The sequence below is a fragment of the Episyrphus balteatus genome, chromosome 3 (genome assembly GCF_945859705.1).
Source record: "Episyrphus balteatus chromosome 3, idEpiBalt1.1, whole genome shotgun sequence".
Lineage (NCBI taxonomy): Eukaryota > Metazoa > Arthropoda > Insecta > Diptera > Syrphidae > Episyrphus > Episyrphus balteatus.
The window spans coordinates 69147783-69171508 of record NC_079136.1 but is presented as its reverse complement, the minus strand read 5'-3'; the positions used below and the strand labels follow the sequence as shown (position 1 = coordinate 69171508).

At 31.5% G+C, this 23726-nt stretch overlaps 2 protein-coding genes across 3 annotated transcripts; one reads left to right on the top strand and one right to left on the bottom strand.

Annotated features, from left to right (window-relative positions):
- Positions 1 to 1998: 1998 nt before the first annotated feature.
- Positions 1999 to 17053, top strand: LOC129916758 (protein transport protein Sec23A). 2 transcript variants are annotated; one of them, XM_055996885.1, is made up of 6 exons: positions 1999 to 2417; positions 8836 to 10097; positions 10159 to 10312; positions 10377 to 10925; positions 11068 to 11088; positions 16767 to 17053. In XM_055996885.1, the coding sequence occupies exons 1-6, from the start codon at positions 2139 to 2141 to the stop codon at positions 16854 to 16856; spliced, it is 2355 nt and encodes a 784-aa protein (XP_055852860.1). In that variant the 5' UTR covers positions 1999 to 2138; the 3' UTR covers positions 16857 to 17053. The 2 variants fall into 2 exon arrangements, with proteins under 2 accessions (XP_055852860.1, XP_055852861.1); XM_055996886.1 differs by lacking the exon at positions 11068 to 11088 and having other exon boundaries at positions 2000 to 2417.
- Positions 17054 to 18736: 1683 nt separating this feature from the next.
- On the bottom strand, positions 18737 to 23172 carry LOC129916770 (calcineurin B homologous protein 1). Its single transcript, XM_055996905.1, has 3 exons — positions 22937 to 23172; positions 19282 to 19545; positions 18737 to 19218 (listed from the first exon to the last, which is right to left on the bottom strand). The coding sequence occupies exons 1-3, from the start codon at positions 23001 to 23003 to the stop codon at positions 18980 to 18982; spliced, it is 570 nt and encodes a 189-aa protein (XP_055852880.1). The 5' UTR covers positions 23004 to 23172; the 3' UTR covers positions 18737 to 18979.
- Positions 23173 to 23726: the final 554 nt, after the last annotated feature.

Here is a 23726-nt window from a genome sequence, read left to right as displayed (position 1 = left end):
TAGCTTCTGTAATACCTTTACCGAAGCCTGAAATGTGAGTTGGGCTTAACGATGTGTCAAAAAGTGCCCAACCTTGACATAATAAAATGAGTTCGGGAATACAACCGAATTTCCTCATCTTATTAGCTGCGTTCCTTTGGAAATATTTATCTACTGCTTAGTACTTAAAGCTGCTTTGAACTACTTTTTCAATATGGCAAAAGTAGTTCAAAGTAGTTTTAAGTACTAAGCAGTAGATAAATATTTCCAAAGGAACGCAGCTATTATTGGGTGCTCCCATCTGTATTTGGGTTTTTGAATTAATTATAATTGAGTCCCCAAGTAACAATTTAGCTTTCATAAGGGTCAATGCAAGCTATTTTTTGACTTGTTTAAGAAGAAGGACAAGTCTTATGCAAATCATTTTGGCGCACATTACCGAATTTCCCCAAGACCTTCCTCCACAGGCAATCCACAAGCTAATAGCTTGTGACGAACAGCGTAAAACGACCTTATGCAGGCCTTTTTACAAAACAATGAAACATTTTAGGGAAACTATAGCTTCGCTAAGGAAACTATCATTTGCATTGGGTGTTATAATAAGGCCTTATGGAGGTTGTTATAAGATCTTGAATTTATGAATAAAAAAAAAGATTTTATTGATTTTTATTTTCTTTTAATTTTTTTCTATTTTGTTTTTTCTTCTTTTTTGGCCATGTCAATGCTTTTCCTGTCGTTCTGAAATGGGAAGAATTTTATTTTAATTGAAAAAGAACACATTTTTTTTTATTCACAAATGGCCCCGCCAGGAATCGATCCTACGTACCTCTGCATACCAAGCCAGCACCTTACCAGTAGACCATGCTCGAATATTAAATATGAGTGGCAAAAAGGGAGCTAATTGAAACCTCACATAAAAATGCAATGTTTTTTTCTAAAGTGTTACAAACATTGCATATCTGCAGGATAAAAGCTTTGCATACTTATTGGTGAAAAACATTGCATACTTGAGAGATGAAAACATTGCATACTTACAAGAACCTCTTGGAACAGGTCTTATGAAAGCCTTCTGTCACTTTAAAATAGAAGGCTTCTTTAAAACGGTTCAAACTGGTCTTATGAAGGTCTTCTTTAACTTATATTTACAAGGCTTCTTCTAAACACTTCCAGATGGCCTTAAGGAGACCTCCTTTGTTTCCAAAATGGATGATTTGGGTAAGTAAGCCTTAAACTAAACTTATACAAACTATAGCTTGTCGAATCGAAGAAAATGGACCTTATGCAAGTAAAATTGTTACTTGGGTCTGCCCTTACAGTTGTATGAAAAATTCAAAAATTCATTCAATTACCCGTACCGCAAACCCTATCGATGTAGCGAAGCTGCTCGGCGTAAAGCCTAGTACACAGCTGAAGTGAAACGAAATTTTCCATACAATAATAGCGAATCGATATCTTGAAAGAAATTTTAGTTATTCATGCATCATGCCTATTACAGAAGACGCAATTCATGTAGTTGTTGTAATACGTGTTAATTAATGATCTATATGGATCAAGTGGGATAATTAAAAACCGCTTTTGACATAATACTCGCTCGTATTTTTTAGTTAACCTGTTCGCTATTGTCTTCAAAGAGACTTAAACATTTTTCGTTTTGCTTCAGCCAGGCTCAACTCAAAAATCACATTTTATTTTCCAACTGACATTTTTTTTATTCATCACATTTTAAAACAAAAAAAATATAAGACCAAAAATTGGTTTTACACTACCCGTGATTTGAAACTTTGCGTCACGTTGTAAAAGAAGTTAAAATGTAAAAAAATTATTTGAAATATATTTATTTTAAATGCGTTAAACTGTAAACTAGGCTTAAAAAAAAAACAAAATAAATAATTTTTAGTAATGTAAATGGGTCCTTAAATTGAAAAATAGTACTGGCAGCACTTTTTAAGCATATTTCCTGTCAAATTTGTTGCCAGATTCACCGTCGGTATGGCAGTTTTATAATATGTCAAATCAAGTGACGTGGCTGGGCTAAAGTTGTCACTTTTTTTTTTGTAATTTTATGGTGTCCGAGGTTCTACTTGGCAAATTTTCTATTTTCCAATTACATTTCTCGGTTAAATTGTGAAAAATTTGACCAATTCATCGAATTAATCACAATGACGACCTACGAAGAATTTATCCAACAAAATGAAGATCGCGATGGTGTACGATTGACATGGAACGTATGGCCTTCAAGTCGCATCGATGCAACTCGTCTTGTCGTGCCATTGGCTTGCCTCTATCAACCACTCAAAGAGCGCCCAGATCTGCCACCAATTCAATATGAGCCTGTTCTATGTACGAGAAGCAATTGCCGTGCAATTTTGAATCCACTTTGCCAAGTAGACTATCGTGCCAAGTTATGGGTGTGCAACTTTTGTTTCCAAAGGAATCCGGTAAGAATATTTTTTTTTGTTTTAAATTAAATTTTTTTATACTAACTAACTTAATAAATATAATATCATTAATAACATAAATAAATATCTAGAATTTTGAATACCTTTTGTTATGCCTTCTTTATGTCCTTATTTCCTTAGCTTCTGGAAAAGAATTCCGTACTTTTGTTAAAGAATCAAGTAACTCTTGAATTTAAACACAAAATACAATTTCTTTATTTTGTTTTGATTGCCACGTCTTTTCAACTGCTCACTGATCCAATATTCAAAAAATTGGTTGACGTGTTCTTAAGCTTTGTAAACTTTACACTAAATATTGGTGTCAGTCGAAATATCTATCGACATTTCAACCTTGTATAAATGATATTTTAATTACATATACAGACTGTTAGCCACAAAATGACTGGGAGACTACAATTATCGACCTTGAACATGGCCCCAAAATGAACTTCCAAACAAACATTTTTTGACTAGCCCATTGTTTCTTCAATAACATCTAATAAAATATGCTAGTCTCTGAATGTTAATTTATTGATTCCAAGGATTATATCCATTAAACTAAATTTAAGAAATTAATATGCAAGAAAATTCCAAAAATAATTTCATGAGACCTATGTAGATAGATAGATAGATAAATTCTTTATTTCATAAAATTTTGTTTCACAAATTTCTTTTCTTAAGAATAATGACATGGCTATTCTGCCGTCTGCCTGATATGACATTTCGCTTAGTTTTAAAAAGAATATAAATGAAAGAATATAAAAAAGTAACAAGTTTTTTTTTATATATGTAGTAATAATTTTATATATGTAGTAATAAGTTAATAATTATTTATAGGTTTACAAAATTCCATAATCCAATTTAACGATAAAGTTTATTATATTTATTAATCTGGAATTACATAAAATAATATCATTTTAACAATTTTAATATGATTTGAAACACAAAAGATACCAATTTTGATATGATTTGAAACACAAATAATTTAATACAATTTAAATTTTAACGTGATTTGAAACACAAAATTCAATTATCCAAGTTAACGATAAAGTTTATTATATTAATTAATCTTGAATTTCAAAAAATAATATCGTTTTAACAATTTTAATATGATTTGAAACACAAAAAGATACCAATTTTGCGATGATTTGAAACACAAATATTTTAATACATTTTCAATTTTTACGTGATTTGAAACACAAAAGATATCAATTTTTGTTTGGTGCAATGAACTGCAGTAACCAGAGATTTACAAATCAAAACTATTTCGATAGGTTAGGGCGTGTTTGCAGTACTTATAAAGGGAAGACCATCCTAGAGCTCCGTTAAGAATTTCGTATAGTCGATTTACATCGATATAACCTATGTATACCTGTCGTTTAATCTACAACAGTGTTTTTCAAACTTTTTGAGTTCGTGACCCCTTTGAGAGGAAAAATATTTTTGCGACCCATTCATACTATCATGTGTCAGTATTTTTAAATTGCTGTATAAACTGTTGTGTATACAGCTATTCAAAACTCGACATAGTAACACAAAATTTTACTTATTCGCGAAGAACTTTGTTACCATGTAGCACATTTTATTTTGTAATATCCTTCCTGCTGTGTTGTAACTTCTGTCCAGTGTTTCTGCCACACGATCTTAGAGGGCTGTCACGACTACGAAATAGATTGGGCAAATTTTGTTTGCTTGTTGTAGCGATGGTGTTAAAGCTTTGACCAACAAAGTGAATTAGTTTAGTTTAGTTTATTTGTTTATTTGGTATACGAGAGCCATTTAAGTAAATTACAATATTTTACAATTATATATTTTTCACAATAAATAGATTATAGGGATTTTTTAATTATACAAATAAAAAAATAAAAAAATTGAAATTGTTATGTTTAAGTTATTTTGTTCAAATTATAATGTCTTTAGCATGAGTTGCAATCATTCTTCTAAACATGTTGATGTTGGTTGCATTTTTTATATGTTGTGGAAGCTGGTTGAATGATTTAAAATCGGAATAAAATGTTGATTGTTGACCTCTTGTTATTCTCATTCTTCGCACTACAATGTCATCTCTATTACGTAGGGGGTATATCACATTTATATTAGTTGGTGCACTTAAGTATTCAGGACACATATTATTTTTAATTTTTTAGGTAAACGTCATTGTCAAAATATAGAGTCTTTGGTTTATATTGAACCAGTTTAATGAATCGTGCATTTCTCTTATATGTGCATAGTTATCACGTTTTAATACAATTCGCATTGCTTTATTTTGCAAAATCTGCATTCGACTTTTTTGGGACATATTAAAGAAGTACAAAACACTTGGACAATACTCGAAATGGGGTTTTATTATGACGTTATATACTTTTATTGCACTGATAAGCTATTTCTTACATTCGTAGCATGTATGTTCGTTCCACGATAGTTTTTCATCTAACATCACACCAAGATACTTTATATGGGACACGATTTCAAGGGGACAGTTATCACCGTGAATGGACAATTGAGGCGGTAACATAGAGACGTTAAGTAACATACACTTTGACTTTTCCATATTTAATAAGAGACGATTCATTTTTAGCCACTTATTTATTGCACCAAGATCTTCATTTAAATTACATAATTGCAAAATTAAAATTGCTTCCTTCATAGACAAATTCTTGCATCCAAAGTAATGCCTCCATTATTGAATGATGTGTATAAAGATGTGATCAGAGAAGTGAACTTTATAAAAAGCAAGGCCTTATTTAGGAATGTATGCTATAAAATGGGTTCACTCTACAATAATCTTTTTTAAACACACATCAGAGGTCAGTTTGTTTTCAAAGGGAAAAGTATTGACACATAAGATTTAAAATTACAAGATCCAAAATCTGAAAATTCGAATAATTTTTCTAACCCTCTTTTTGATCACTTAAACATCCTAAATAAGAGCCTCCAAGGGACACAAAAAACATTATAACTTCAAAAGACAATATCAGAGGATTTCTGGGAAAACTTCGGTTATGGCCCAAGCCTCTACAATCAAACAAATTTGATTCTTTTTCCGGCGTTCAAAAAATTCATCGAAAGAATCAATATTTGTTAACTCATTTATTCCTATGGTACAGAGTTTATTAAATTTGAAGAGGAAACTATTAAGTTGCTTTCCAGAAATGGATTCTGAAAGTGCAATCTTTTTTTCAATAATTCGTTTAAACTTGCTTACCTGCCGTCTTTAAAACTGAAAGAAAACCTTTTAGATTTAGCTGCAGGTGCCATCCTAAAAATGGATTTAATTAAAAAAATCAATTTCTAGATTAAGAGAAGAGAAGAGTATTCTGAGCTCACAAACGAAGCTTTGCGGTTGTTAGTGCCCAATATTGGACATACTATGAAGAAAAACAGACTAAACGGCTTTTAAGTAAGAGCCGTTAGTCCCTGCAGCTTGTGCTCTTTATAAATATTAACTTTGTAATTTAAATTGTAATTAATCTGTTAATATGTATATAATAATAATAATAAAATAAGAAAATAGGGGAAGTCTGAAATTTTGCAAGTATGTAGTTTCATGTATAATTAGTGAACCTTAATCTCAGTTTTCGACCTTCTACCTCTTGTAGAACCGAGATTTGTTCAATTTTGGGCAAATATCTCAGTTTTTACTATGGACAGGACATAATTGAATCATTTGAAAAATTTTTGAAAGGATTTGAATTTGATATTTCATATAATGGGACACATTAAGACAAATATAAAACAAACAAATTTTTACAAAAAAAAAACGTGTGGTTTGTGATTTTCTCGCATTCTGTTTATTTAAAAATGGATTTTTTTTGTCTTGTTTTGGTAGAAAAACGCATTGTATAATAAGAACCTAGTGTGAGAGAAGATGGTCGTGAGTGTTACATTTTTATCGTTATGACTAAAACAGTTTTGGGCGTACAAAAGAACTTAATATATCGAAATGTAGGAAATCTATAGTTGTACTAAAATTATTATAAGAATTTTTTCGGTCAAATTAACCTTAATCGAAAAAAAATGTAATATTCACGAGTCACGACCATCTTCGAAAATTTTACATTTTTTACGGAAACATTACAAAAAAAAAACTAGAAAATTCGTTACAAAACAAGACAAAAAAATCTTTTCTAAAATGTTTGTGCATAGGAAAAATTGAGTTGTTTCTTTTGACTTTTGTAATTCGCCAATCAAATGTCATACAGGAAATATTTGGTCGTTTTTGTAAAGAAAATGAAGCTCAATAGCCAAAATAGCCTAAAAAGATTTTTCGCTTAACTTATTAGTTTTAACTTTTGAAGTTATTCTAGGTCAAAGTTTAACCCTTTCGAACCCAAGGTATGAAAATCAATATTAAAAAAATGTTTTTTTTTTCAGTATTATCGTGTCAAAAACATCACAACTAAGAAATATGAATAGCAAAAAGTTATTTTCCAAAATAATTAATAGCAAAACTAATGTGTTACTTTCATGTTACATGTAAGTAACATGCACTGCCTATGACTACCAAAAAAAGTCGGACAACCGAGAAAATATTATTATTATTATTATTAAAACTTTATTAACAATTAAATAAATTACATTGTCAATAATTATATATATAGCTGGAGCTGCTTGGGCTTTCAGCTAGTTAAACAAAAGATAAGTTTTATAAAAGGTTTTCTAAATTTAGTGCTGACATAGTCATATATACATTATTTACATTATCGAATGTTACTATGGTTAAAAGGTTAGATAAGTTTGTATGAGCAATGGATTCGCTTATTAAACTGACTTGTTTGCAAGATATAAGATGACTTATGGTAAGCGTATGGTTTTCGTCGCAAAGGTGGCAGAGCGGGGGCGTATCGTTGGTAAAGAGGTGTTTGTGGGTAATGTTGGTGTGTCCCATTCGGAGTCTTATATAAATTTTTATTTTCTTATGTGATATATCTCTAGGGTAGGTGACTTTTTCAGCATTAGGGTTAAATTTGGTGTAAATGTGTTGATAGTTTATCCAGTTTGTTTTTCTCTTGTATTTCCAACCGAGAAAATAACTTTTTATGGAACAATGATGTATGCTACTTCTTCTAAGCCAAAAAACAAAACAGTTTATGGATTGACATTTTTTATATCTTTTTTTTTTCAAAATTATGACCATATATAAAAAATTTTTTTTTGGAAAAAATCAAAAGAAAATGTGAATTTCTGTCCCTTTTTGGATAAAAGAAAAATTAAAAGTATGATATTTGACTAACTTTTTGTATTAATCCAGTAACTAGGCATTATTATCTTTCATTTAAGCCATCACTACCTAAAAAATTATTTAATGGAATATTTTTTACGAATTTTTAAAATATGTTACATGAGAGTAACGCTGGGTCCGAAAGGGTTAAACTTACAAAATTTGAATGGAAACATTAAGGTTCCCCCTCTGTTTAATATATGTACATAAGTTTTTGTTTATAAAAACAAATAGTTTTTTTATCGGTTTTTAATTTTAATTTTTTACTTTTTCTTGTTAAGTGTTAAAAAAAAAAACAAAATCCCTTTTAGTTATAAATAATATTTTCTGGGTCGGGCATTGCACGGCACAAACTCGAGGACTTTTATTTTGTTATTTTTTACTTCAAAAGTTAAAAGTTGCTTGGAATGTTAAAGCTTTTTAAAAATTCATTAAAAAAAATTCAAAAAAAAAAAAAAACTAAAAAAATAATGTTGAATTTGATTTAAAGTCGCATAAAAATCCCTATAAATAGATTCGACCTTCACAAGAAGTATGCCATTTAATTTCTTGTACAACAAAGAATAAATTAGAAAAAAAAATTGAAAATCGCTTAGAGCCTTTTTTTATACAAAAAATTTCAAAGATTTTTCAAAAAAAAAAATTTGGTACCTATGTCATTAAAAAAAAAGTTTTAATTGTAATAGTAAAGCAAAGTTTTTAAATGGTCCGTTTTCAAAAAAATGATTTTTTATATTTATTTTAATATTAAAGTTGAAAGTTGCAGGTACCGTTTATAACGGCTCAAGCTATATTTTGTTTAAATCGTAAAGTAGCGACAGTAAGTACAAGTATTTTTTTTAAATCGAAATTGTTATAGCCGTTTTTGAGAAAAACATTTTACATTTTTTTCCATTTTGGTCATATGGCAAGTACCGTTAATTTTGGTCCAAAAATTTCAATTTTCCCTCTAGGGAATCACCAAACACTTAACTTCCAAGTTTGAAGAAAATCGCTTCTGTGGTTAAGGCTGTAACTCGACATAGAGACAGACAGACAGAATTGCGAGACCCACTTTTTTAGCATTCTCCATCATCCCAATGTCATAACTCGTTGTTATCTCGAGTTCAATTTTTTTTTACGAATCCTTAACTTGCTAAAGTACAATAATTATCGCAAGTTAAAAAATATAAAATTTATTTAATTATTTTGTTTCAGTTTCCTCCCCAATATGCTGCAATTTCAGAACAACATCAGCCCGCTGAATTGATACCAAGCTTTAGTACCATCGAGTATACAATTGCAAGGGCTCCCTGCATGCCTCCAGTTTTTATATTCCTTGTCGACACTTGCATGGACGAGGAAGAACTTGATGCTTTGAAGGACTCGTTGCAAACATCTCTTAGTTTATTGCCACCCAATACCTTAGTTGGTCTCATTACATTTGGAAAAATGATTCAAGTCCATGAGTTGGGCTCAGAGGGTTGTTCAAAGAGCTACGTTTTCCGTGGAACTAAAGACCTCTCTGCTAAACAAATCCAAGAAATGTTAGGAATTGGCCGAGCTAGTAGTGGTGGATCTGCAGGACATCCCAATACAGCCCCCGGACAACCACAACAACGAATGCCCCACAATCCAGTTGAGCCGCCAGCAAATAGATTCTTACAACCTATCAGCAAATGTGATATGGCTTTGGGAGAATTGCTAAGTGAGCTGCAAAGAGATCCATGGCCAGTGCCACAAGGCAAGCGTTACCTTAGATCGACTGGAGCGGCTTTGGCAATTGCTGTTGGTCTTCTCGAATGCACTTATCCCAATACAGGCGGCAGAATTATGTCCTTTGTCGGCGGTCCATGCTCTCAGGGTCCCGGCCAAGTTGTCGATGATGAACTTAAACATCCAATTCGTTCCCATCACGACATCACAAAGGACAATGTGAAATACATGAAGAAGGCAATCAAACACTACGATGCCTTAGCTCTTCGAGCTGCCACCAATGGCCATTGCATCGATATCTATTCATGTGCTCTCGATCAGACTGGTCTGATGGAAATGAAACAATGTTGCAATTCTACCGGTGGACATATGGTCATGGGTGATTCTTTCAATTCTTCACTCTTCAAACAGACATTCCAACGAGTGTTTGCTCGTGATCAACGTTCTGATCTGAAAATGGCTTTCAATGCTAATCTCGAGGTTAAATGTTCGAGGGAACTTAAAGTTTCTGGAGGCATTGGATCGTGTGTGTCGTTGAATATTAAGAGTCCATGTGTGTCTGATGTGGAAGTCGGTATGGGAGGAACTGTTCAGTGGAAGTTATGTAGTTTGAATACCAGCACAACAATGGGATTCTTCTTTGAAGTAGTCAATCAACATGCCTCACCAATGCCACAAGGTGGTCGTGGTTGCATTCAGTTTATAACACAGTATCAACATCCAAGTGGTCAACGTAGGATACGTGTTACAACTTTGGCTAGAAAGTTAGTGATTGAAAAAACAGGAGCGATGTCAATGTAATCAATGTTATTTTTCTCTTTTTAGTTGGGCAGATGCGACACAAAATATTCATCATATTAGCGCTGGTTTCGATCAAGAGGCAGCTGCCGTTATAATGGCTCGCATGGTTGTTTACCGTGCTGAAACAGATGAGGGTGTGGATATTCTTAGATGGGTTGATAGACAACTTATTCGATTGGTATGATTTAAACAAAATAAAAAAAGTAAGATCATAATAAAGTAAACACATTTAAAACCAACAGTGTCAGAAGTTCGGTGAGTATGGCAAGGACGATCCAAATAGCTTCCGTTTGGCGGAAAATTTCAGTCTTTTCCCGCAATTTATGTACCATTTGCGTAGATCGCAATTCCTCCAAGTATTTAATAATTCGCCTGATGAAACTACATTCTACCGGCACATGCTGATGCGAGAGGATCTAACACAATCGCTTATCATGATACAACCAATCCTGTATAGCTATTCGTTCAACGGTCCTCCTGAACCGGTTCTGCTAGACACATCTTCCATCCAACCTGATCGAATTCTCCTCATGGACACTTTCTTCCAAATTCTGATCTATCATGGAGAAACCATTGCCCAGTGGCGGGCACTCAAGTATCAAGATATGCCTGAGTATGAAAACTTTAAGCAATTGCTACAAGCACCTGTGGATGATGCACAGGAAATATTGCAAACTCGTTTCCCCATGCCACGTTATATTGACACCGAACACGGAGGCTCACAAGCTCGATTTTTACTTTCCAAAGTCAATCCATCACAGACGCATAATAATATGTATGCTTATGGTCAGGTAAGCAATCGACTTTTATTGATTTTTATAAATTTTGAATGTTAATTTGATTGTTTTTTTTTTTTATTTTTGTCCTTTTTCAATTTTTCCCAAAATAAAAAAAAATGTCCTTTCCAATTTGAAATAATTCCTAATATTGCAGCCACCAATTGGCTCAACAACGGTATTTATTTTTTGTTATCATTCATTTTACTAGCTTCATACATAATAATTATTGGTAGCAGGATATTATTTAGAATTAAGAAAATAACACTGGTGCAGGACAAATTTGATTTTTTGTTAAGTATTTTTCGTTTCATCTTAAAAATGAAACTTCTAATTTTAACTAACTCTCTTTAATGTAATGTATATGCAACAAAGCCAATACAACTATTTAATGAAGGTTTTTGTTGTCGATGATAATTGGTCTCTTAATTATTATCTATTACTAAGTATTTTCTTGGTGTTTTTTTTTGGCTACAATCATGATTGTAAAACAAACAAATTCAAGGTCAACTGTAAAAATTTTAACCTCAGATTCTATTTCGGACATCAAAAATTATCAATTTATATTTTTACTAGCTGACCCGGCGGACTTCGTTCCCCCTTTTCCAAGTTTTATTTCCAATTTTTGATTTTGTAATGTGTTAACCTTTTCCCATTACACATAGGTACATACATATGTAAAACTGTTTAAAATATTAAACAAAGCAAATCATTTGTTTGACAGCTATTACAAATTTTTATCGGAATTTATTCAACCAATAAAGGTTATATAATTCACAAATATACAAAAACTGGCTCTGGTTTCACTTCTTATTTTTTTTTGCAAAAAGTGCCTAAATCGATGAATCCCGCCTGCCATTATAGAAAAATATGACTCATTCTCCCTTTCTTTTGTGAAACTGTTAATGATTTGTGTTTTGCACCAGAGGCCTGGAATTCCAACACCAAGAACGATCTTTTTACTTTTTTTTTGTTTAAACAACCTGTTTTCTTATGACGTTATCACGTAAAATTATCGTCCGTAAACCGACTATACAAACAACCATTGTTTTTGTTTTGTTGACTTTCGTTTTAACTTCCAAAATTTTTATTTGCGGAATGTAGCATCCACTTTCAACGATCATTTTTAATCCACTTTAAAAATAGTATTCTCTCTCTTACATATTTTGGTTTCATTGAAGTTTGTATTTGTTCGTTTCTAAACCGTTACCGTGTGAGTAATGTTGGAGCCAGTAACCGAAACAATAGCAATAGGATAAAATCTTTAAAAAAAAACGATTAAAAATGAAAAGATTTCGTCTTAATTCTATTCATACATACGTCGAAATATTTCTTTGAAAAAAATAAATCATTTAATTTTTATGCGGAAATTGTATTAATGCTAGTTGAAACAACTTAAACAAATTTTAAGATGCAGTCATAAATTTAATTGAGATATACTGATGGTAAACAATTTTCTTTGCGGGACTAACATTTTAAAGAGTTAATTCATGTTTGTTTTTATTACCCTTGAATATGAGCGATTTTGAACCCCAAATATTGAATTTGCTTATAACTTGACAACATACCAGGTCCAACTATAAAACAAAACCTGTCTCGAACGAACCTTATCACACACACACACACACACACACACACACAAAATTTCATAAAAATCTATATCTACTGTCATTCGGACTTCAAATATGGAATTTAACTATAACTTGACAACAGCGACACCTACTGGGTCCATATCACACACACAAAATTTCACAAAAATCTCTCCAGTCTGGTCAAAATATGCAATTTTTCTAAAACTCGACAAAAGCGCCACCTACCGGGTCCAATTATAAAAAAAAACCTGTCTCGGACGGACCTTATCACATAAACAAAATTTCACAAAAAATCTGTTCAGTCGTTCGTTCAAAATATGAAATTTTTCTATAACTCGACATCAGCGCCACCTACCTGGTCCAATTATGAAGCAAAACCTGTCTCGGATGGACCTTATCACATCCACCAAATTTCAGAAAAATCTCTCCAGGGGGCCAATTCTGGTTCTGTGAATAAGTGAAACGAAAAGCTTTTCACTTGTTCACTCATTTTATTCTCGTTCTGTGAAAAAATGAAAACAAACATCAAAAATATTCATATAAATATATATTTTTTTCACTAAATTATTTGTGATATCATAGGATGAGAATCGTTTTTCGTTTCAAATGAATCGAAAAAGTGAAAAGAGTGTTTGAAAGCTAAAATGAAAAAGTTTTTTTTTTCGATTCACGTTTTCACAGAACCAAATTGGCCCCCAGTCTGGTCAAAATATGAAATTTTCCCTACTCGACAACAGCGCCACCTACCGGGTCCAATTATAAAAAAACCTGTCTCGGACGGACCTTATCACATAAACAAAATTTCACAAAAATCTGTTCAGTCGTTCGTTCAAAATATGAAATTATCCTAAAACTCGACAACAGCGCCACCTACCGGGTCCAATTTTGAAACAAAATCCGTCTCGGATGGACCTTATCACATACACAATATTTCATAAATATCTGCCCAGTCTTTCGTTCAAAATATGAAATTATCCTAAAACTCGACAACAGCACCACCTACCGGGTCCAATTATAAAAAAAAACTTGTCTCGGACGTACCTTATCACATAAACAAAATTTCACAAAAATCTGTCCAGTCGTTCGTTCAAAATATACAATTTTCCTAAAACTCGACAACAGCGCCACCTACCGGGTCCAATTATAAAACAATCCTGTCTCGGATGGACTTTATCACATACACAAAATTTCACAAAAATCTGTCCAGTCGTTCGTTCAGAATATGCAATTTTCCTACAACTCGACAACAGCGCCACCTACCGGGTCCAATTATGAAACAAAACCTGTCTCTGATGGACCTTATCACACCCACCAAATTTCAGAAAAATCTGTCCAGTCGTTTAGAAGGAGTAGGCTCACAAACAAACGCACAGGAGAATTATATATATAAGATAAGGTGATTGAAGTCAACTTAGGTTTTATTTGTAACTCAAAGTTGAAGTTCAACCAAAATCATAATATTATGTATGTGACTAAAATATTGCATATATCTCATACAAAATAAAACAAACAATCTAGCTGTTGATTAGTAAGACTTAATTGATTTTTATTTAACAATTCATAAAATTATAAAACAATTTCGTATAAAAATTACAAGCATGGTATGTAATGGATGTATACTGGATGTATACTAAATTTTTACATTAAGAAAGAAGAAAGGTCTTAAAAACACTATAACAAATACAAAAAAGTTCCTATGAAAAAGTACATACTGAATATAAAATCAAGTAATACAAACATATTAAAAAGTGATTAACCATGCATAAATATGTACACACATACATTAACAATATATAAAAGCATTTAAAGGAATGAAAAATTGAGTTCAGAAAAGTTAAAATAAGTTTCAATAATTGCACTTGTGTAAACAAAACAAGAAAAAAGAGAACCTAGATAAACAAGATTTAATATCCTTTGGTTTTGAACAAAAACATATGGTTTAGGATGGCAATACCAAAGAGTTTCTGATAAAGAAGTCTAAACGATCATAAATTGTGAGTGAGTGAGAAACGTAACTGAACAGCATTCCACAGAAGACAAAAAGCTTTTATTTAAATAAATTTTACGTATTTTTTGTTAAAATAAGGCAAACGGTCTGTTAAAGATTGCAGAGCGAATGTCTGTTCTAAGTCGCCTGAACTTAAAATCAAGAGTTTCAGTCCGTTGCTCATCAGAAGAGATTTATGCAAATCTTTAGTTAAAAAATCTGCGTTATCTTTCAGATTTCGTATGGCTACCAGAAGTTTCTTTTTTATATGAGCTTTAATATTTAATATTTAAAAAAATTTTTAAAAATATAAAAAACAATATGTATACTTAAACTCCCAAATTTCTTCAATGATCACATCATCTAATATTCAGTTTCGCTCGTTATTAATAGAATAATAGAAGAGTATCGATTTTAATATCCCATGTATTGTCTCAGTTTGTTTATAGTTTATCTGCAGCTGCAGTGTTATTGGATGATTAAAATCAAGCTGTTGTAGGTAAAGTTAAACTTACCAAAAGATTTCTTTGTGAGAAGTCTTTTTTTAGTACCTCCTATAGTATCTTAATGCAAAAAAATAAAATCGAGAACGACTGAAGAGATTTTTATGAACATTGCTCTGAACAAAATTTCAATTCGATAAAATACAAGATTTGGTGTGTTTCGCCCCAATATCCCTCCCCTGGCTCCGGAACAAAATATTATGTTGTCATCCAAACAACATATTGCCGGAACAACGCCAAAACCGCGAATCTGCATTTTTTTACATTTTTACTTTAATGCATCATTTTTCTTGTTATTGGTGTCTCTATTCACTGCGTCAATCCCAATCCTCTATCTGTTGCCTAGAAGCCTAAACGATCAATTTACGTTGTAAGAGTTTCCATAAGGTTGCATGAGTTTAACTTAGAAGTCGTTTTTCTTAAAACTACAATTTTGCAGATTCGTGGTTTTGGCTTTGTGGCTATGTGTACAAAAGTTTCAGTTTAATACGATAATTGGAAGAATAATTTTATGTCAAAGATGTGCACCAATTCGTATAGCGTGTTTAATGTCCAGGACCATTCGGCAGGTAGGACAATTTAGAGGGTTTTCTTTTTTTAATTGGTGGTTTGTAAGCGTTGGGTGCCTGATTCGAAGTCTAACACTATTCATCTGTTTGATATAGTATAAAGTAGAATGGTCGGAATGTATCATTAATGTTGATTGATTTTGTAGAAGTGCTGATAATATTTTACCAGTCATTATAAATTGTGTTTCATAACTTTTTGATTACCTTGATGCAATAGGTCGCGTGTGAGGATACAAAATACGGGAGAAAAATCAGCAGCATTTGCCGTTTTGTCAGTATGCTCATTACTTGGATTACCCTTGTGTCCGGGAATCTACTTAAGCTTCATTTTTGTGGCAAATTTAACAAGGTGATCTCCGATTTTTCTTACAATAACTGCTAAATTTTCAGAGCTTATTACAAAACTGCTATGTAGTTTTGAAATTAGTAATGTTGTATATGGTCGGTTTTACACCCAAGTCATTTTTTACCGATTTTCATCTAAGTCCACTGTCACAGTTGTTCGATGTTACGCTACAATGTGCGTTATACTTTGTCAAAGTAACCGATCAATTTTTTTTATATTTCACACTTTGGTGATTTTGCCATAATTGGTAATAACGACAACGAAATGTCGTTTGAGGCTCATACAAATGGTAGCAATATAACGAAATACCGGAAATAACGAACAAATTCTCCAGTTTCATCGAATTTGTTATAACCGGTTTTGACTGTACTTTACTTGTTTGTAGTTGAAAGTTAATTTAAGACATCTTTTTGACCATAAAAAAATACATATTTTATTTTTCATTTGCATATCTTATAAAATTAAATATTTACAAAAAATCATTTTAAATGTACACATTTTATCACTTTTCAGTAAGTCATTTGGAGGGTACATTTAAAACATTTCTCAAATTTTGTGTATTATGAAAGAAAACAAAACAGAGATATGGAATAAATAAAAAACTTTTCTTTGTGGTTTAATTTAAGGTTATTTAGAATTGTAGTCAAAAATTACATTAAACAAAATATTTGTCCCACAATTCCAATCTTATCCTTATACATTTGTAAATATTTATCCATTTCCTATTCAATTTCCCTACAATATATAAAAACAAAAAATTGTATAAATGGTGATGGTGAATGCTTTTTGTAGCTTCAATGGAAAATAATTATAACTTAAATATTAACATTATGTTATTTTTTTTTTTTGTTTTGTTTAGGATGGCGGAGCACCGGTTCTCACAGATGATGTTTCACTACAACTTTTCATGGAACATTTGAAAAAACTTGCAGTTTCCTCCACAACATAATCAAGAAAATTATGATTATGATGAATGCAAAATTGAAAATAATTAGTTCGCCGCAATTAATTCGAAGTCGAAAAGAAATGATGGTGAACATTTTCATTACTAAGCGATATGAGAAATAAAAAGTCTTTTAAAAAATATTTATAAATATTATTATCTTTGAAAATAAAAGTTATTAGAATGCATTGCGCAAAACATTATTCAAGATTGTTTGATTTAAAGATATTTATTAAGCGAAAGAATTTTTTTCTTATGATAACATTATCATATTTGAAACATCAATTTTTGTAGCAGATCCAGTGATCCCGTGGCAATATCAAATGGATATTCCTGACCACATAAAAAAGAATAACATAGGTGTAAATTTCTTTTAAAATTAAGATCTGGGAAATTTTAATCGCGGATCAAAAAGAAAATAATGATCTCTTTTTAGCAGATAAAAAATAATTGAAGTTTTTATGCAAATGGAAATTCCTATGAGTATACATATGTACATATGGATAAAAAATATATTTAATTTGAAAAGCAGTTCAATATATTGCATAAAGGATATTAATTCCATAGTTTGAAATTTCCCAACAAAAATAAAAAAAAATGTTCGACATACGCCTCAGTTACCGCTTAATGTGGATTGGAGAACTGGCTTATACATAGCTGTGGCATGTTTTTGTTAGAAAAAAGAGTTTGTAAACATAAACAAGCGATTAAAGTAAATATCCAAGACAAAAAATAGAATTATTCTAACCATATTTAATTTTCAAGAGCTTTACTGTTTTGACGGCTTATTAAGTGCAACTAACAGTGAAGTAATCAATATCATTACGGCATATTCATAGTCGCTTTTAGACCCTGGTTTATCTTAGTCTAGGATTTATCCAATGTAATTTTCATAGGATAAACTACAGTCTTTTTTAGAAGCAGCGTAGACAGTACCTAGAAATATGACCCATATCTTTTAAAAAATACAACCAGCGCGATAGCGGACTAAAAAATAATTTGTTCCCAAAAGTATAGAAACTGGTGAGCAGTGAGCTCCGTCAGTTGTGAATGGAGTTTTTTTGCTTTATATAGAAAATGAAGTTGTTAGGAATATAATTACTTCTGATGACGTCCTGAAACGGTTATGCGATAAAAGAAAAACTATTTATGACATTCTTTTATTTTGTAATGCTTAATTTTATGAATGCAATAAACTTGGAATAAATTTAAAATTTTATTTTTTTTAAAGGGTAACAATCAGACAATACGATGATAAAGAATGCGAAAAAAGTGGATCTCGCAATACCGTCTGTTTGTCTTAATCTCTAATTCAAGCTCCCTAAACCACTGAAGTGATTGACTTAAAACTTAATAGTTAAGAGTTTTTGGTGCTTCTCCAGAAAGAAAATTGATTTTTTTTTTCAACGATGTCAGAATAAAAATTCTATTTTAATTCTAATTTTCTTTAGAGCAACGCACACTATAAACTTTCTATCGGCCGACAGTTTAGTCGGTCTCTCAATCAGTTTGAAAATCTGTAGTGTGGGCTCTTAAAACAATGACATACTTCGTTTCTGATTTTTAACCACATCGTTAAAATTCAAATGGAAGGCTAGTTTTTATATACTTTTTATTATAAGAGCAAGTACGTGCGACCCAGAGATTCAGTCGATTTCATCAAAATGAGATCGTGTAATACCAGAACATTATTATCATTGTTTTAAAGCACAACCTATCCCAGCCATTTATGTGTGCTTTTACTACAATTTACAAGGAACACCTTGAACTTTTTGAACCTTATTACAAGTGCTATCCTTATCCTTAGACGCTTTGGCAGTGGTCCTGAAAAAAAACAGTAGCTGGAAATTCGATCTACATCAATGTTTGATTAAAAACAATTAAAATAGCTTGTGCATAAATAATTCAACAATTTTATTGAAAAATTAATTTGTTTAAAGTACATGTCCACTAAGCACTATTACTTTTCATTTTTTTTTTTAAATTTAATACCACTTCCAAACAAATGAATGAAAATAGAAAAAAAAAAAATACAAACATATTTTCTGTGTTCACACTTTTGACATAAAAACATAATATTTAAATAATACTTTGAACTAGCTACTTCTTTTCAGGAAGGTATAAAAAAATTAGTTAAGGAATCGAATGGACATTTTCTGTTCAACATCTGTCCTCTCGAGTGCTTTGCAAAAATCTTCAAATGAAATTTTTCCTTGGCAACACATATCAGCTTCCAGAATTGTGCGTTCAGCGATGCTAATAAGCTGTTCTTGACTTATATTGGCACCGACCATCATATGAAGGATATTTAAAAGTTCGTCACGACTTATCACACCATCATCATCCAAGTCGTACATTTTGAAGGCAACTAAAATATAAATAAAGAAATAATTAGAACAAGAATTTAAAAAAATACAAAATGAGTGTATACATTTTAGCTTCTCTTCACGGCTGTTTAGTTTGTTCTCTTTCTTCTGATTGATTGGTCTAAAATGTGCTAGAACTTGCATAAACTGTCGGAAATTCACTCTGTCATCTGTGCTATCGGCAAAGAAAGCGTGAACAATTCGTTCGCAAAGAGGATTGATCGCCAGTTCCGGTATCCGAAGAAAATCTTCACGGGAAAGTGTACCACAGTCACCACGGTCCAATGCCGTAAAACGTGAATACAAACGTTCTATTTGATTTGGTGTAACTGAAAAAAAAAATCAATATGAAGAATTTTAGAAATATATATTTTACTGGAACAAAAAAGCTCTCTATACCTAACATATATCAAAGATAAAATAAAAAACATTAGGTCTGCATCGACTTCGAAAGAACTTTTATAGTGTGAAAAGGTTGTTTGTTCGGGTAGCTTTTAAGAGGAGGTGTATCCCAGATAAGCTCATGGCTTATATAAAAGCAGTATACGATGGGTCCAAATGTACTTCATGGATGAAGACGAATTTGCAGTTTAGTCAGTAAGAGGGAAACACTGCTTACCAGAACAGCGTGGTCTTATTAGAATACTGAAGACGAATACGAGTAAGCTGCAAAGCAATGGTTCAAGGCAAGTAGAGTTGATATAACTGAGCTGCATGGCGCTTAAGATAATTTTGTTTACAGAAAAATCTTTATTACATATTGGTTTAAGACTTATTGGAGACGATGTTGATGTAAATGTGTTCTTGTCAAATGTTGATAAGATTAAAAGAAACCATTATATCTTTTTCTTAATTTTGGAAAATATGATTATGTTCTCCATAATTCACAATTTTAATTAACGCTTACGATAATTTGGCGGAAATGGCTCGATATGTTCCTAGTTGCAAGCTTTTGGGAAGCTATCCTACAATCATTATGCAACTTTGTTTTGATGTTGTTATATCTTACAAAAGACATGAAACTTAATACTAGTTTAAGATTCAAACTGTCCACTACATTTTAACATACAAATTTGTCTTTGTTGTAATATTTAACCGTGGATTTTCTTTGCTGCACGAAATTTAATAAACAAAAACCACTTCAATCATAGAGGCGTTCATTCTTCCGATAACTAAAAAGTTATAATTTTTATTCTACTATTTACACAAATGGAAAACAAACATGGGAAGAGAAAAATGGAGAAAATATCCCAGCAAAATCTTTTGCTTCTTTCCCCGTTCGCTGTTATGTACTAATCTCAAATATAAGGATGATACTAGAAGTACTGTGTTTACTTTCAGTTACGTCAGCAGAGCCAGAGAGAAAAATGTTTGTCCTCACAAGGTTTAAGACTTGGCTGAGAGCAACAACTTCCGAGGCTCGTCTTAATGGATTAGCTGTGGCATCCATAAATATTAACAGAGAAATCAATATAGATGAGGAGGTTGTTCAACAATTTTCTAACTCAAAAAATGTAGGAGAATGGATTTGGTTTTTCAAAAAAAAAAATATAATTAGAAGCATAAGGGTGGTCGGAAAATTTAGAATAAATGGCATATGAAAGAGGAAAAATAAATTGCCCACGAACAAAAAGAAAAGTGGGGTGGGTGAAAAAATTGTGTTTTACGTTTTCGGCCAAAAGTAGAACTCTTTTCGATAAAAGTTAAATACAAAAGTTGTAGATAGTAAAAAGGTCTACAATTTTTACTCAAACCATTTTTTTATTTACATTATTAACTCAAAAATATTGAGAAAAATGCAAAATACGACTTTTTGTTTTTTTTTTTTGTTTTTACCTTTTACAAAAATGGTTGGATTTTAACAAAACTTCGTTAAAAATTACTTTGTAATGTTGTTTACCTATTTTAAATGTTTTTTGAGCAAAATATCAATTTTTGCATTTTTGACGAATTTAATTTGAAAAAATAGCCTATTTTTCAATCAAAAAAGTTACCGCAAAAAAAAAATTTGGGTTTAAAACCATTTATATAAGACTTTGTGAAAAACTACAATTTTATTTTAGAAAATATTACAAAAAAACGATTTTTAAGATCGATTTTTCCGTATATGACATGCGAGAAATATTTTTCCATACAAAACCAAATTATACTGTTCTAATGGCCTTTGACGATCTAAATTTGAATTTAGCATTAGAATGGCTCTAATTTGTGCAAAGTTTTTGAGATATCGAATTTTGTTTTGGCACGGGTCGTTTGAACTCGAAACTACTCGAAGTTGCTTACAATTCAGATTTTTTTGATGTAGAAATGTTACTTGGGGTAAAGTTAGCTAGGTTTAAAAATCCGTTATCCAGATATTCACTTTTTCGTTGGTTGCTCCCATGTGCAAGGGGCTTTAAATGTTGGACATTGAAATTGGAAGGAAAAATAGAGTTGGATAAGGAAATCCAAATTCGTGTTGTTCGACTAAGAAAAGAATTCTTATACTTTACGGTCTGTCCAAAGTTTGGCTTAAGGGTGTAACGATGGGCATAATATGCGGTACGGGTATAACGGGAAAATTGATTTAGGCATGGATCTGGCTATTTCACTAGAGCACAACCAAAAAAAAAAAAAAAAAAAAATAGCGGTAAAACAAAAAAAAGGCTGCCCAGATATGAGAGGTGTACTCTAGCTTCGGACGTATATACGCCTTATAAATTGTAGCCAGTTCAGAAGGGGAAAAGAAGTTTTTACATCTCCTGAGGAAATATAAACATTTCGCTGCACTTGTGGTGGTTAGTTATCGTCATACCAAGAATCGAAAGTTTTTAAGTTTCTCCGATTGATGAAAAATTCATGGATATCGGAATAATTCTCTTTAACGACAACAGACAGCTTTGGGTCTTAGATGCATTGAATTCCACACGATTTTTTATACCCCATGTTAAAATGCTATTTAAGTCGGAATTTAACGAGTTTTGTTAAAATCCAACCATTTTTGTAAAAGAAAAAAATAAAAACCAAAAGTCGTATTTTTGCATTTTCTCAATATTTTTGAGTTTATATAAAAAAAATGGTTTGAGTAAAAATTGTAGACCTTTTTATTATCTACAACTTTTGCATTTATCTTTTTTCGATAGCAGGTCTTCTTTTGGCCTAAATCGTAAAAAGACACGATTTTTGACAACCATCCCACTTTTTCGCCCACCCACCCGCTTTCAATGTAGTGATTTTTCCCAGTTAAAATAATAGAAAGCTATTGGCTATTTTAGTAATCAAATTGACCTTAGACCAAGAAAAGCTATTTGAAATAGATAATCCTTGTATTCCAAGAACAAGAATTCAATCTGAGGAAATGCATTCTCCTTCCAAAGTCCGTTTAGCAGTTTTTCCCTTATTGGGATTAAGAGTAAACGTAAAAATAAATAATTCAGTTAAGTGATTTCAATTGATTCCTTATGTAATGATATATATTTTTTTCATTTGTATTATTTTACAAGTGCTTAGCACAAAAATATGATTGGAAGGTCGAAGTACATGCAGGTGGAATATGAACGACGTCACAAATCAATCAATCATCCAATATAGATTGATTGATAATATTTTAGTTGTGATCTTCGACCTTAGAATGGAAGTTTTATTTTCTATTTATAAAATGCTAATACTTTAATAAATTCTTAAATATATTTTGGAATTCAATTAAAGTTTTAAATTGTTTAATTTGTTTTGTTTACTTACAACCAGTGTCATCGTGAATTTGTGCAATTTCTTCGGGACGAAGAAGCAATGATGATTTATTACCCATTGTGGATGGTGAATGTTCAAGAAGATTGTTGTGTAAATTTATTCAATTTCAAATTCCAGAAAAGAAAAGAATTATTTTATTAAAAGTTTTTGCTAATCAAAATGAAATTTGAGAAGGACCAAGGACGTTTGAGTTTTGACAAGTTCAGTGAAGTGAAAAAACAAATGTCATTTGCGGTATGCGTTCCAGGTTTAGGAAATCCTGTCATTTAGGAATGACTGCATTCAGTCACTTGAAAGATGGTGTATTTTGCAATAGCTGTGTTCCCGTTGTTGAAGCGATACAATAGGGGTATTCACGATCCGGTGTAACAATAAGGTGTAAAAATGCGAAATTTTGTTTTCTACTACTACAACTACAATAGACAAATTTTGCGCCAATGTATTTTATTTTTGCAATAGGGTTGGGGTAGGTATAGCAAAAGTGTAAAAGTGTAAAAAAATTTTAGTCTGTATATTTGGTTGTTTTATTGAAAACGTTACACTTTTCCACTTTTACAACGATACAAGACCATTTGCATCGAATCGTGAATACCCCTAATCAATTGTGTACCGCAGCAAAAAAAAAATGTTTTCAGTGTATCGCGCGTATTAATTTCAAAATAAACTAACTGAAAAGGTAAGCAAATGCATTTTTCAGTGCTACAAAATGACAAAAATCTTGTGTCGTTGTTTTGTTTTAATTTGAAATAAAAAAGTCAAAACTGTTTAAAAAAAACCACGT

Excerpts from the sequence above, each read along its gene's own strand:
- LOC129916758 (XM_055996885.1), top strand. The coding sequence starts at position 2,139 with ATGACGACCTACGAAGAATTTATCCAACAAAATGAAGATCGCGATGGT. Across the intron at positions 10,926-11,067 it reads ATATGTATGCTTATGGTCAG|CCACCAATTGGCTCAACAAC; the intron begins GTAAGCAATCGA and ends CTAATATTGCAG. Across the intron at positions 11,089-16,766 it reads CACCAATTGGCTCAACAACG|GATGGCGGAGCACCGGTTCT; the intron begins GTATTTATTTTT and ends TGTTTTGTTTAG.
- LOC129916770 (XM_055996905.1), bottom strand. The coding sequence starts at position 23,003 with ATGGGTAATAAATCATCATTGCTTCTTCGTCCCGAAGAAATTGCACAA. Across the intron at positions 19,546-22,936 it reads AATTCACGATGACACTGGTT|TTACACCAAATCAAATAGAA; the intron begins GTAAGTAAACAA and ends TTTTTTTTTCAG. Across the intron at positions 19,219-19,281 it reads CCGTGAAGAGAAGCTAAAAT|TTGCCTTCAAAATGTACGAC; the intron begins GTATACACTCAT and ends TTTATATTTTAG.